Raw genomic sequence first — 14218 nt, 5'->3', positions numbered from 1 at the left:
GATTAACAAAGGAAAGCTGTTACTGATATTAACTGTATTATGTTATTTAGCCAAGGCAGGCTAAAGTTGCTATAGTTAAGTTTACTTATGTAATTTACTGGCTGAATAACATGAATTAACCACATTATGCCAAAGGTATCTTAAACACTAAGGCCATTTCCCACTCTATGAAACCTGGTCTGGAATGGATCAATCAATTTTGTGTAGCAGTAAAATGTTGGTGACACTTGTAATCCATGTGGATTTCTGGAGTTCAGATGTGGTAGCATGATTCTGACAGATGCAGCTCTGAGGGGGTTGATGAATCTGCCAGCTTGGAGTAAGAGGAATGTGCTGTACCAGGACTTGTGGACAAGATGGACTGTGAAATCAACTGCTAGATACAAAGGACATCAAAACAGTGAAATAGAAGTTCAGGATCTTGGCTGCAGTGAACACTTAGATGTTTTCAAGCTCAATTCAGACATGCTTTAACTAAGCTTTAGTTAAGTGTACAAAGCTGAACAGTAAAACAAAGATAATAAAGAGTATTTTTGAAGTAAAAATGATATTCTGCAGCAGGCTCTGAGCCATTGTGGCAAAAGCTGTTCTGATTAAAGGGGTGATGCTGCAGAGAAATGAAAACCAGCTCAGAAATGAGAAAGTCAGATGGTGATGTGAAATGACAAGTACTGTCAAAAGGGAGGGCTGTCTCTCTGCCTGCTTCTCACTGGTTATCAGGGCTGTCCTGGCCCTTGAGGGAGACACACAGGACTAATAGAAAAATGAGTGATGGCTTCCTGGCCTAGCCTGCTACAAGTTGAGTAAGTGCCACTGCTCAGACAGGGGAATAGGGGGAATCAAGAGCCCTTCCCCGTGGCAGGCACTGGTTTCACAACGCACCACCTTTCCTGTGCTTCACCCGCTCGTTTACGGACAGCTCTAGCTGTCCTCTTAATCTAGACCAAAAACACTGCTGCAAAAGCAAATCTCAGTTATAACTCCCTCAACCGCCTCTGGGACAGAGCAATGCTGTCCAGAAGAAGCCTGCCTGGCTGCGGTGGGAGGGTGGCCCGGAGCGAGATCCCCTCGTCAGGGATGTCCCGCGGGCTTCCTGCATCCTCCCTCTCGGGAAAGTGTACGCTAGGGAAGGAATGGACGAGTCACCTGCCGGCCCCGGTCTTCGTCCGAACTGCTCAGCGGTGTCTCCTGGGGTACCACAGGTTTACGGATGCGCCGCGAGAGAGCGCGGCGGGGTCCGCTCATGCCGCAGACGCCTCCGCTCCTCCTAGCCGACAGGGGGCGCCATGTCGGTCGGCCGCCGCTCGCTTGCTCGCTCTCCCCCCCTCCGCCCCTCTGACGTACTTCTCGCTAATGACGCTGCCGCCACGCGACGTGGAGCCGGGTGCGCCGTGCCTCCCCCGGAAGTGTCGCCGCGCTCCCCAGTGTTCTGCTGTGCTCTGCTTCTCGTCCCGGCTCGGCCGCTGCTCTTCACCGCTGCCGCCAGCATGGCGGAGCCGCCGCCTGCGGAGCCAGCGAGCAGGGAGGTGCGGGACCGCCTGAGTCTGTGGGACCGCCGCCCGCAGCCCTCCGCGCCGCTCAGCGACCGCCAGACGGACTCGGTGCTGGAGCTGAAGGCGGCAGCCGAGAACCTACCGGTGCCGCCCGAGGTGAGGTGGCAGCGATGCCCGGTTCGGTGGGAAGGAGGGAGAGAGGGTGGGCGGGAGGCGCCGCGGTGCCACGTCGCCAGGCGGCCGAGGTTGCTGGTCTGGCTGCTTAAGGCCTGTGGGGCCGCCACTCTCCCCCCCGATTTCTTACGGGGTTCAACAGCGTTTTGCGTTCTAGTGGTGCTTCAGGCCGGCGGGACCTTGAGCCCTTCCCGCTGAGCCCACAACCTCTACCCTAGTCCGTCGCCGGGTTTTGCCTCCCTCGGGAGGGCCCCCTCTTACCTCAGCTTTGCCGAAGTGCCTCATGCCACGGTGCTGCCCGCCCGCCCTGGCTTGCAAGGAGTTCGTAGGCAGCGCAGTGACAGCTTTTCTCTTAAAATCCATGGGAGCTTCTCTTGCTGCTTCCCTAGTTCGTCAGTTTGTCCTCCTGAAACTGAGAGCTTTATGCATGGAGTTACATAGTTTTGGTCCTCCGAACGCGATCCTATCTTCTGGCAGCAGTGTTTTCTCCGGGTACAATTTACAGATGGTTCAGCAAGCTGTATAAAGCTAGGAATAGTGGTTAAAAGCTTAATAATGTAGTCTTCCACTCGGTTATAAAACTCTGATAAGTCGATTACTTATGACTACTCCCTTGCCTACCAAAGGAAGGTGAATGAGCTGTTTGTGTTCCTTAACTGAACTTTTCATGAGAGGTTTTCTGTTTGAACAGGATAATGGCACAAGATACAGTGCTATAGAATCAATAAAGTTGGCTCTCAGCAAACATCTGAAAGGTTAAAATAACGAAGGGGAGAAGGCAAACCAATGCCTTTCTGAAATGCACCTGTTTCATTTAATACTTCCTCGTTTCTTTCTTATCTAAGCTGGATGCAGCTGTACTAAAGTAAATATTGGCATGCATCCAAAATAATTGTAGAAGGATACATGCCCATCAGAGAACGTTCTTAAGGCTATAAACCAGATTTGCAACAAAGCAGGTACTGCCTTTGCCAGTCAGGGCAATGCAGGTGTCAAGATATTGAGGACTTCAGCTGTTTTCTGGCTCCTGCTGAAGTGGATTGGGATAGTGGTGTCTTGGCTGTTCTGAAAAAGTAGGTTCTGGTGGACTCTTCGGAATAGAAACTCTGGCTCTCCTGCTGGGGTCCTGTCTCTCTTAGGGGGCAGGAGGAAAGATATGTAAGAGTTGAACAAGACAGGTCATTGTCTCTTTTCTCAAACAGTTAAAATCCTGATTCTTTGTTCTTTGATGGACTAATGCTACCAGCAATGAATATTTCACTGAGAGTAACTGTCTAGTGAGATACAAATTTGTATTTAAGTCATGTACTCAGTTTTTATGTTACTGGTGTACTCAGCAATAAAAAAAACCCCACGCTTTATTCATCAAATGAATTTAAAAGGTTGTTACATTAATTAAGTGTATAGTTTAAAAAAAAAAATATTTCTTCCATATAAGCTAATTAATAGTTTCTAATCATACTGAAACACCTTTCCTCTGAAGTTACTTTTTTTTCCATGTTTTCTGGTTTTAAAAAATCATTGTGTCTGATAAAGAACAGCTCTGCTGAATGGGGATTGGCTTCTGAAAAAATTTTTCTTTTTATCTCGACTTCTTCATTAAAAAACATTTGAAAGGATATGAAACACTGTTTCCTGATCAGATTCTGGCAGTGTTAAGTCTTGAATTTTCTCTGCATATGTGCCAAAAATCTGACAATTCCTGTGGGGTTGTGTTGCCTTTTGGCATGCTTATGCAGCATTTAGTTTGGTTTCTGTATGTGTTCTGAATTCTTGTTCTCAGACACTTTTCTAGTCCTTTTCCCTGGGTACAGAACCAGTTAAATAGCAAGTTAAAGTATAGCTCATCAGTGTGTTAGGTACCTGTACATTCAGTTTCTGCTTTTACACAAACGTGTGCTTTCATCAAATACTGTATAATATTTTTGTAACAGAAAAATTTAAACATTTTTAGATGGCTTCTGAATATATAAATATGGTAGTCGTTGGTGTATTATTGTATAGGTTAAACATCTATTGCATTTGTTTCTTCAAAAGTAGATGCCTGTAATTTTCTCAAGTTGATGCCTTTGATTGTGTTATTGTAATTAAGCTGAATATACTATTTCTTAGTAAATTCTCTAAGTAAAGTTTGTGGGGTTTTGTGAGCAGCTTCCAATTGAAGATTTGTGCAGCCTAACATCCCAGTCGCTAACTGCTACGCTGACAGCTGCGGTGCCAGAATCCACAGAGGATGTCCTCCTGAAAGGATTTTCACTACTGGGGATGGAGGATGAAAGAATTGAAACAGCACAGCAGGTAAGTGAGGCTGAGTAACCTCTAAGTTGTAAAAATCTTCTCCAGAGAATTCCATGAGTTCCTGTGTCTCTTGCCTAGCTTTTGGTGGGTTTCTTAATTTTTTTTGGAGTGTTTTTCCAGATGCATGAAGAAATTTTTGGGGAAAAAATAGTTAAAGTCTTTGCTCTTAAGTGACAGATACTTTTCCTGTTTTGAGTGGAGCCTTATATGAGAGTGAGGCACCTTCACTAAGGTGGTGTTGCTCATAATGTGTAAAAACATTGTGCCTCGTCCCCCTCTTTTCTAATGTGACACTCTTGTTTCTGTGTAAATAAAACCAGATGAAATTCAGTCTTTAGCATTTTAATTTAGTGGAGTAATGGAATATTTAAGTTGGGAGGGACCTACAATGAGGAGCCTATAATTTGTTTCCTTGATTAATTGTTAAGTTCTGAAACAGCTCTCTCTTCAACAAGAGCTCATCTCAATTTCATAGATCTGATTATTTTTTTTAATTGATTGTATGTGATATCTGTATTGTTCACACTGTAAAATCTCTTCTAGTTCTTCTCCTGGTTTGCTCAGGTACAAACACAGATGGATCGAGATGAAGGTGCCAAGTACAGGTACGTGCTCTTTCTCAGTTTCTTCCACTGTAAGCGGTTTAACCCTTGCAGGACTTGTTGACAGAATGTTAGCATGTGTTCAGATGCAGCTGAGGGGAAACAGGGGGAATGTGTTGGAACAGCCAAAGCAGTGAAAAGGGACACAGATTTGCTTCTGAACTGCCCTATATATTAAGACAGACTGAATTTAGTTTTTGCTTCTCGACAGGGCTGTAGACAATCTATCTAACAAGCTTTTATATGTCCTTTCAACTGCCACTGCTATTGAAATGGCATCCTCTGAGGGCAAGGCTGGAAGCAGGTGTGGCTGGTGATCATTTCTGTTCTTGCTATTTGGTTCACCAGTGACCATGGCTGTGATTCTCTGTCTGCATTCCCTGCATTCCTTGACACTTTGCTCAACTTTATTTTTGAGACTCCTATATTTTTGTCAAACTGACCGTTCCCATCAGGCCCATAAGAACCTCTTCCCACTGACTTTCACAGTTACTCTTCAAGAGTCTGGGGTACAGCTGAATGGCTTAGCCTGATTTGCTGCTGGCTTTGGGAACTGGTTTGTGTTTTGAGACTTTACAAACTTGCCTTTGGCCACAGAGATGCTGCTGTCATCTGTTTTTCTCTATTTTTCTTCAGTCTGTCTCTTGCTCTGACATTTGAGGATGTGACGTTTCTTAAAAGTGGAGGTTTAGGCATGTACTAAGATCTTGATCAGATCATTAACAACCCTTGCACTTTGTTAATTGACATCTTTGTAGCAGCACACACAGATACTTAACTGTGCAGTGGGTGCAGAATGGTTTGTAGGATGTCCAATATGCAGTTGTTAGCAGGAGGAAAATAAGTAAGTGCTTTGCTTATTGTACACTAAAGGATTGCACACGACTACAGTGAATTGTGATTTTTACTTGCTGCTTTGTCTGTGGTAAAGTAGAACTTAGAAGTTTTAGCTGATGTCCAAGAGTAATTAATTTTAAATTATGTTTTTAGTCAAGCTGAATGCTTGAATTGTATTAGTGATAATGTAGTGTTTATATCTGTATTGAGCCTTACACAAACTTGACTCTCTTTCATTTAAGGACCTCGTGATCCTCACAATAGGTTTTGAACCTCTGGGTAATGTCAACTGCTTTAGCATAGTAGAAGTAATTTCTAAATTACTTTCTAAATTACTAAATAGAAACTGAAAATAGTGTAGAAGAAGAGACCCTAGATAAACACCCCTGTTGGAAGCAAGGGAGGTAGAATTCAGCTGCTGGTAGCAGCCACTCTGTGCTGTCCATTCAGACAGTATCTGCATGCTCTAGGCTTGCTGTGGTGCATGCTGCTGCTTTCTGGGTGGGAGTGTCAGGGAAATGCAGTTACTGCAGTGGCTACTCCAAACCCCACAGCTCTGTTATTTCTGTGGGTCACAAAAGATCTGCTTACTGTGCACTTTTGCTTGATGCAAGTGGTCTTTTATTCCTAGAGAGGGAAAGGTAGTGGCAGTGTCCCTGCAGGCAGCTGGGTTTGCAAATACAGAAAGCAAAATTTTACTTCTGTTATCTGTTGATTCTCTTTTTCTAGACAGATGAGGGATTACTTGTCTGGCTTTCAGGAGCAGTGTGATGCTATCTTGGATGATGTGAATAGTGCCCTTCAGCACCTAGAGTCACTGCAAAAACAGTATCTTTTTGTGTCCACGAAGACAGGAACGCTGCATGAGGCCTGTGAACAACTTCTGAAAGAGCAGGTAATCTTTGGTGGAAGGATGGCTGGAAACTTCTATGATACCACAAATGAAAGTTTCATTTTCTTGAACTGGAAAACTTGTGAGGTGTGGTGGCAATCCCTCCATTTGCTTTTGTCCTTGTTTCTGGTGTGATTCACTTGCACCTAGGGTGTCAGGCCTTGTGAAGTAAAATATTCAGTATTGATACACACTTTCACAGAATCACAGAATCAGTAAGGTTGGAAAAGACCTCAAGGATCATCAAGTCCAACCTGTCACCCAAGACCTCATGACTACTAAACCATGGCACCAAGTACCACATCCAGTCTTACTTAAACACTTCCAGGGACGGTGACTCCACCACCTCCCTGGGCAGCACATTCCAATGGCCAGTCACTCTTTCTGTGAAGAATTTCTTCCTAACATTGAGCCTAAACCTCCCCTGGCGCAGCTTGAGACTGTGTCCTCTTGTTCTGGTGCTGGTTGCCTGGGAGAAGAGACCAAACCCCTCCTGGCTACAACCTCCCTTCAGGTAGTTGTAGGCAGCAATGAGGTCACCCCTGAGCCTTCTCTTCTCCAGGCTAAACAGTCCCAGCTCCCTCAGCCTCTCCTCATAGGGTTTGTGTTCGAGGCCTCTCCCCAGCCTCGTTGCCCTTCTCTGGACATGTTCAAGTATTTCAATGTCCTTCTTGAATTGAGGGGCCCAGAACTGGACACAGTACTCAAGGTGTGGCCTAACCAGTGCTGAGTACATGTGCAGAATGACTTCCCTGCTTCTGCTGGCCACGCTATTCCTGATGCAGGCCAGGATGCCATTGGCCTTCTTGGCCACCTGGGCACACTGCTGGCTCATGTTCAGCCTACTGTCAACCAGTACCCCCAGGTCCCTTTCTGTGTGGCTGCTCTTCAGCCACTCTGTCCCCAGCCTGTAGTGCTGCTTGGGGTTGTTGTGGCCAAAGTGCAGCACCTGGCACTTGGATTTGTTAAATGCCATCATGTTGGACTCTGCCCATCTGTCCAGCTGGTCAAGGTCCCTCTGCAGAGCCCTTCTACCCTCTAACTGATCAACACCTGCCCCCAGCTTGGTGTCATCTGCAAATTTACTGATGATGGACTCAATCCCCTCATCCAGATCATCAATAAAGATACTGACCAGGATGGGGGGACTGATCCCTGGGGGACACCACTAGTGACAGGCTGCCAGCTGGATGTGGCACCATTCACCACCACTCTCTGGGCTCGGCCCTCCAGCCAGTTCCTAACCCAGCACAGAGTGCTCCTGTCCAAGCCACAGGCTGACAGCTTGGCCAGGAGTTTGCTGTGGGGGACAGTGTCAAAGGCCTTGCTGAAGTCCAGGTAGACTACATCCACAGCCTTTCCTACATCCACCAGGCTGGTCACCTGATCATAGAAGGAGATCAGGTTGGTGAGGCAGGACCTGCCCTTCCTAAATCCATGTTGGCTGAGGCTGATTCCTTGGCCATCCTTCAGGTGCGCAGTGATTGCCCCCAAGATGATCTCCTCCATAATTTTCCCTGGCACTGAGGTCAGGCTGTCAGGTCTGTAGTTTCCAGGTTCGTCCATCAGGCCCTTCTTGTGGATGGGTGTCACATTGGCCAGTTTCCAGTCATCTGGGACCTCTCCAGTGAGCCAGGACTGGTGGAAAATGATGGGAACAGGCTTGGCCAGCTCATCTGCCAGCTCTCTGAGTACCCTAGGATGGATCCCATCCGGTCCCATGGACTTGTGAGTATCCAAGTGGCTCAGCAAGTCCCAAACTAATTCCTCATGGAATTCAGGGGTACTACACTGCTCCCTGACCCCATCAACCAGTTTAGGAGGCCAGTTATCCTGAAGTCCTCCTGCCTTGCTGTTGAAAATTGAGGCAAAGAAGGTATTTAGAACTTCAGCCTTTTCCTCATCTTTAGTTACAATGTTTCCCTCTAAGTCCAATAATGAATGGAGGTTTTTCTTGCCTATCCTTTTAGCATTAATACGTTTATAAAAATGCTTTTTATTGTCTTTCACAGCAGTGGCCAGTTTAAGTTCTAACTGGGCTTTTGCCTCTCTAATTTTTCTCTGACATGATCTAACAACATCCTTAAATGTATCTTGAGTTGCCTCCCCCCCTTTCCAAAGGCGATAAACCCTCTTTTTTTCCCTTAATTCCTTCAGGAGCTCCTTGCTCATCCAGGCCGGTTGCCTTCCCCTCCGGCTCATCTTTCGGCACGTGGGAACTGCCAGTTCCTGTGCCTTTAGGAGCTCCTGTTTGAAGCAGGTCCAACCCTCCTGGACCCCTTTGTTCTTAAGGGCTGCTACCCAGGGTACTTTCCTAATAAGTTGCTTAAGCAAGCTGAAGTTTGCCCTCTGGAAGTCCAAGGTGAGGGTTCTGTTACTGCTTCCTGCATATCGAAAACTCCACTATCTTGTGATTGCTGAACCCTAGACAGCCTCCTACCGTGACATCTCCCACCAGCCCTTCTCTCTTTGAGAACAGCAGGTCAAGCAGAGCCTGACCCCTGGTAGGTTCACCTAAGAGCTGCATCATGAAGCTGTCCTCCATACACTCTGAACCTTCTGGACTGCCTCCTCTCTGCTGAATTGAGTTCCTAGCAGATGTCTGGCAGGTTAAAGTCACCCACAAGGACAGGATCTGATCTTGAGACAGCTTCCAGTTGCTTATAGAATATTTCATCTGCCTCCTCATCCTGGTTGGGTGGTCTATAACAGACTCCAACCAGGATGTCAGTTTTGCTAGGCCTCCCTCTGATTTTAACCCACAGGCACTCAATCATTTCATCCACAACCTCAAGTTCTGAGGCATCAAGAGATTCCCTAATGTACAGGGCCACCCCTCCTCCTCCTCCCTCATCTGTCTCTCCTAAAGAGCTTGTAACCCCCAGTGCAGCGCTCCAATTATGTGAAGCATCCCACCATGTTTCTGTAATTGCAATTATATCATGATCTTCCTGGTGGACCAAGACTTCTCGGTCCTCTTGTTTGTTACCCATACTGTGTGTGTATGTGTACATGCACTTCAGCTGGGCTGTTGATTTCTCAATTAACCCTAATTTATGTCCCACTCTCTCCTCTCTGGACAGACTGGTTTCCTCACCCACCCCCTTCAGACCTAGTTTAAAGCCCTAACTTTAATAAGAAGGATTGCTGGCTGAGGGAACCTTCTGTAAGTGATGCCTGGAAAGTACAAACTTCATTGAGATTAATAATTCATACCACCTACAAGAGTATTTTAAGGTAGTTACTGCAAGAAGAAAGATTCTTATTAGTTTTTTTAAGTCGTGAGCTTACTTACCAGATACTTTCTTTCTCCTCATGAACTGCTCCAACAGTAATATGATGAATGTGTCTCTTTAGCATGACTGGGTAAGGGAGAACTTTTAAAGGCTCCAGTCCTGAAATACATGATTTCTACAGTTCTGTGTAATACTTAGGACAGCAGTCCTGTTTGTATGCAGTTGTATCTGTGAAACGCTGACAAACCTGTAGAATATATGTTTGTAAGCACACTTGTGTCTTTCTCTGGTAAGAGAGAGTAACAAAGCACTACTGTGCTATGCATCTTTGTACTTAGTTGCAAGTTGTCTAGAGCTGGTTAACACTGGTGTGTGCTGAAAGAGAGGATGAATAATTTTATATATCTATGTGTGTGTGTAATTATTCATATATATATATATATATAAATACATTAGCCAAGCTGAATGCTTGAATTGTATTAGTGATAATTGTGTTTATATCTGTATTAGTGATAATAGTGTACTGTATTAGTGTATTAGTAATAGTGTATCTATATTAGTGATAATATCTGTACTACGCCTTAGACAGACCTGAATCTGTTCATTTAAGGGCCTTGGGATCCTTATATATATATATATATATATATATTTATACATATATGTAAATACAATTATATATATAAAATAACAAAATTAAATTTGAAGTACTTGAAAGGTTGCTGATTTTTTTTTCTTTATTGTTTTTTAAAATAGTCAGAACTTGTTGACCTGGCTGAAAACATCCAGCAGAAACTTTCTTATTTTAATGAGCTGGAAAACATCAACACAGTAAGTATCATTATCTCTCTTAATAGTCTTGGAAAATAAAAGTGTACTGATGTTTTGAACTTTGTCACCCACACTGAGTTACTTGGGCTCCTTACAATGATGCTTTTGTCTTGTTTTCCAAAGAAATTGAATTCCCCTACACTGTCTGTGAATAGTGAAGGATTCATTCCCATGCTGGCTAAGCTTGATGATTGTATTGCATATATTTCATCACATGTAAGTAATTCTGCATTGATTTTAGTCAAATCTTAATAATTTCAAAACTGCGTTCTCATATTAAATTGTCAGTTTAGGAAAGATGTTGAATTGCTGGAGCATGTCCAGAGAAGGGCAACGAGGCTGGGGAGAGGCTGTGAGCACAAGACCTATGAGGAGAGGCTGAGGGAGCTGGGACTGTTTAGCCTGGAGAAGAGGAGGCGCAGGGGAGACCTCATTGCTGTCTACAACTACCTGAAGGGAGGTTGTAGCCAGGAGGGGTTTGGTCTCTTCTCCCAGGCAACCAGCACCAGAACAAGAGGACACAGTCTCAAGCTGCGCCAGGGGAGGTTTAGGCTGGAGGTGAGGAGAAAGTTCTTCACAGAGAGAGTGGTTGGCCATTGGAATGGGCTGCCCAGGGAGGTGGTGGAGTCACCATCCCTGGAGGTGTTCAAGAGGGGATTGGATGTGGCACTTGGTGCCATGGTTTAGATAGTCATGAGGTTTAGGGTGACAGGTTGGACTCGATGATCTTTGAGGTCTCTTCCAGCCTTCTTGATTCTATGATTCTATGATTGTTTTTTTTCCCTTAAAATGTTCTGTCTGCCAAATGCAGTTTAAAAGGAAAGATGAAACTTTATAAACTTAAGTTTTTACTGAAAATACTTAGTATTCTGTATAATTTACATCAAATACTGTTTTTAGTTTGTACAAACTAGCATTTCTAGTTAGTAAAATACTATTTTAAGTTTTAATAAACTTTTGACTCTCTTATTGTTCATGTTTAAAATGTTGGTGTGTTGTGTTTTTTTTTTTTTTTCAAATCTCTTTCAGCCAAACTTTAAAGACTATCCTGTATATTTGATGAAGTTTAAACAATGCCTTTCTAAAGCTATGCACCTTATCAAGACATACACTGTGAATACACTACAGAACCTCACAAGCCAGTTAATGAAAAGGGTAAGATGAATCAGTAAGTGGTAACTCAAGCTGTACTGAAATATTTGGTGTAACATTGTGCAGTTCTCTTTTTTTTTTTTTTTTGGAGGGGTGGGAGGTGTCAGCAACCTTGTATGAATATTGGTCAGTTCTGTACTGCAGTGTTTGTGTAGACTGGTCAAGTTTCAGCTGAATCTGAGGAGACTTGGGGATCCAAATGATTTTTAAATGGTGATAATTACAAAATTATGGAAATTAAAGAAGGTGAAGTAGATGGGTGAACAGTAACCTTAATGAAGGTTAGGGGTGCATCCTGTTCTGGAGCCCTCTACACAGGAAAGACATGGACCTGATGGAGTGGGTCCAGAGGAGGGCCACAAAAATGATCAGGGGATTGGACATCGCTCCTATAAGGACAAGCTGAGGGAGCTGGGGTTGTCCAGTCTGGAGATGAGAAGGCTCTGGGGAGATCTAATATAGTGGTCCTCTAGTATCTGAAGGGGGCCTACAAGAAGAGGGACTGGAGAGGGAACTGTTTTTAAAGGCCTGTAGTGATGGGACAAGAGGCAATGTTTTGAAATTACAGAGGAGTAGATTTAGATTGGACGTTAGGAACAAGTTCTTTACTGTGAGTGTGGTGGAACACTGGAACAGGTTGCCTGAGGCCCCATCCCTGGGGATATTCAAGGTCAGGCTCAACAAGGCTCTGAGCAACCTGGTGTAGTGGAGGATGTCCCTGCTCACTCCAGGGGTTTGGACTAGATGACCTTTGGAGGTCACTACCAACCCAAACTATGCTATGATGGATAAAGAGCAGAGTTAGGCAGAAACCTCAGCTGGTGTGCACACTGTAGCTCTGAGTCAGGTGAAGCACACACTGCTGTCTGTGTTGCCAGGTAGGGAGGAGAGTGCACAAGAGAAATATGGGTTTTAGGGGGATCTGTTTTGAAGATGGATTGTTAGTGCCACAGAGATTACAGGGATTGTGCATAGGGGTGTCGTTGGATGAAAACTGTTAAAGCACAATAGCTCTTGAGTTCATGACATGACTCAGTATTCCATTCTGATATTTTTTGAGTGCCCTTGGTCATCTTTTGGTAAGTCTGTAGTATTTAGTGTAGCTGCAGATAGTTACAACAGGTTCCTGCTAGTTTTGGCAGTATCTTTTGATTAGTTTTAAACTGTTGACTGTGATGTTCAGGAGTCACAGTTGAGGTAGGTGCTTTACTCCCAGGTGCTTTAATCCCCAGTGGGATTTAGGCAAAATGGCGATTAGGGAGGTTTTTTGGTTTTGTTGAAAAGTTAAGTTTCATAGTACAATTGAAAATTGAGAGCTGACAGACTTAAAGGAAGGGGATTTGGATAGTGTTCATGGAAACTTGCTAAAGGATACTTCTGAAGTGAAGGTCTTGGTTAAGTGGCATGGAACATTTTTCATGTTTTATCCTTAAGTAGCTTTTATTATTTATTAGCTTGATTTGATGCTAATGGATTATCATGAGTGAGCTGGGCTCAAGCAGAACTGAAATCTCTGTTCATAAGCATGTCTGCAGAAAGAAGTGAAACCTTATTTCCAGATTTGAATTGCTGCTTAGCAGTTTTAAGTCAGGAAGGAGACCTCTTTTAGGAGTCAGATGACCTGCTTCTTCCCATCATCTGTGTGGGGTTTTGTGGATGCTTTGTATGTTTCTCTGAAATACCTAATGTCTGCTTGCACTAGAAGTGGGCCAGTGGTCTTTAGATGTGATCAAGCATTGGGATTTCCTATTGCAACACAACAATAGGTCTGGTCAGGACTGAAAAGGGTCTGATGAGATCTAGATGATGTTTGTTACCCTTCACATGTGAATATTGGGGGATTTTGATCTGTGTTTGTAGAAGGATAGTCAGGTAGCTCACAGGGATGAAAGTAGTCTCCCCCTGGCCTTGGGACTGGCAGGTAAAAGGGAAATTATGTTCCGTTTTAGTACTACAGATTAAGGAACAGTAATCGGTACTACTGTGGCAGGTCTGTGGGGGGAATTGTGGTAATTACTGAAAATGTTGCTTTTATTGCAGGGACTGATGGCTGAAACTTTTGGATTTTTTTCTTCCATCTGGTTTTATCTGAATTCTGAAACAGGCATGCCTTTTAAGGTGGAAAGTGGCAGAGAACTGCTCCAATGGCATTATAAGTGTGAAGAACAAATACCCTGGTTTAGAGCCTAATTATCTCAGCCACTAAATACCGGAAGCCAAATATATTATTTTCCTTTTTAACTGATTACTCATCTCTGCTTTCAGGATCCTTCATCTGTGCCAAATACTGACAATGCCTTCACGCTGTTTTATGTAAAATTCAGAGCAGCTGCTCCCAAAGTCAGAGTAAGTAGGCTGGTAACTGACTGTAAAACCCCATTTTCATAGTTTCTGTTTTGAATTCATTAGTAATGTGAATGCAAGGACTGCGTATTGTGCAAGTGTGAATGTCCAAAGATTACATATTGTGTCCATGGAAAAATATTGCAAACTACTTTCCAGTTATTAGAAAAAATCATTTGCTGATAATACTTTTTTCTTTTCATTGAGTAGACTCTTATTGAACAAGTAGAGCAAAGATCTGAAAAAATGCCAGAGTAAGTATGCCTACATAGTTTATTTTCAGTAATTTTAAGTTTTGAACGTCTTCACTTTTGTCCATGAACTGTTTAGCATGTTATAAACTTAAAAGTAAGTTTTAAAAAT

The 14218-nt window shown here is 43.8% G+C and overlaps 1 protein-coding gene across 1 annotated transcript in view; it reads left to right on the top strand.

Annotated features, from left to right (window-relative positions):
* The first annotated feature begins 1487 nt into the window (after positions 1-1487).
* Positions 1488-14218, top strand: part of COG3 (component of oligomeric golgi complex 3) — a 36457-nt gene continuing 23726 nt past the window's right edge. Inside the window, exons 1-9 of the mRNA XM_054399263.1 lie at positions 1488-1649; positions 3819-3965; positions 4509-4570; positions 6134-6299; positions 10286-10360; positions 10484-10576; positions 11390-11515; positions 13778-13858; positions 14066-14109. Coding sequence (XP_054255238.1) covers positions 1488-1649; positions 3819-3965; positions 4509-4570; positions 6134-6299; positions 10286-10360; positions 10484-10576; positions 11390-11515; positions 13778-13858; positions 14066-14109 — 956 coding nt within the window. The remainder of the gene's footprint in view (positions 1650-3818; positions 3966-4508; positions 4571-6133; positions 6300-10285; positions 10361-10483; positions 10577-11389; positions 11516-13777; positions 13859-14065; positions 14110-14218) is intronic.

Source organism: Indicator indicator, chromosome 1, assembly GCF_027791375.1.
Source record: "Indicator indicator isolate 239-I01 chromosome 1, UM_Iind_1.1, whole genome shotgun sequence".
NCBI classification, from domain to species: domain Eukaryota; kingdom Metazoa; phylum Chordata; class Aves; order Piciformes; family Indicatoridae; genus Indicator; species Indicator indicator.
The sequence above is the reverse complement of the archived record's forward strand: the minus strand, read 5'-3'. Positions and strand labels throughout refer to the sequence as shown.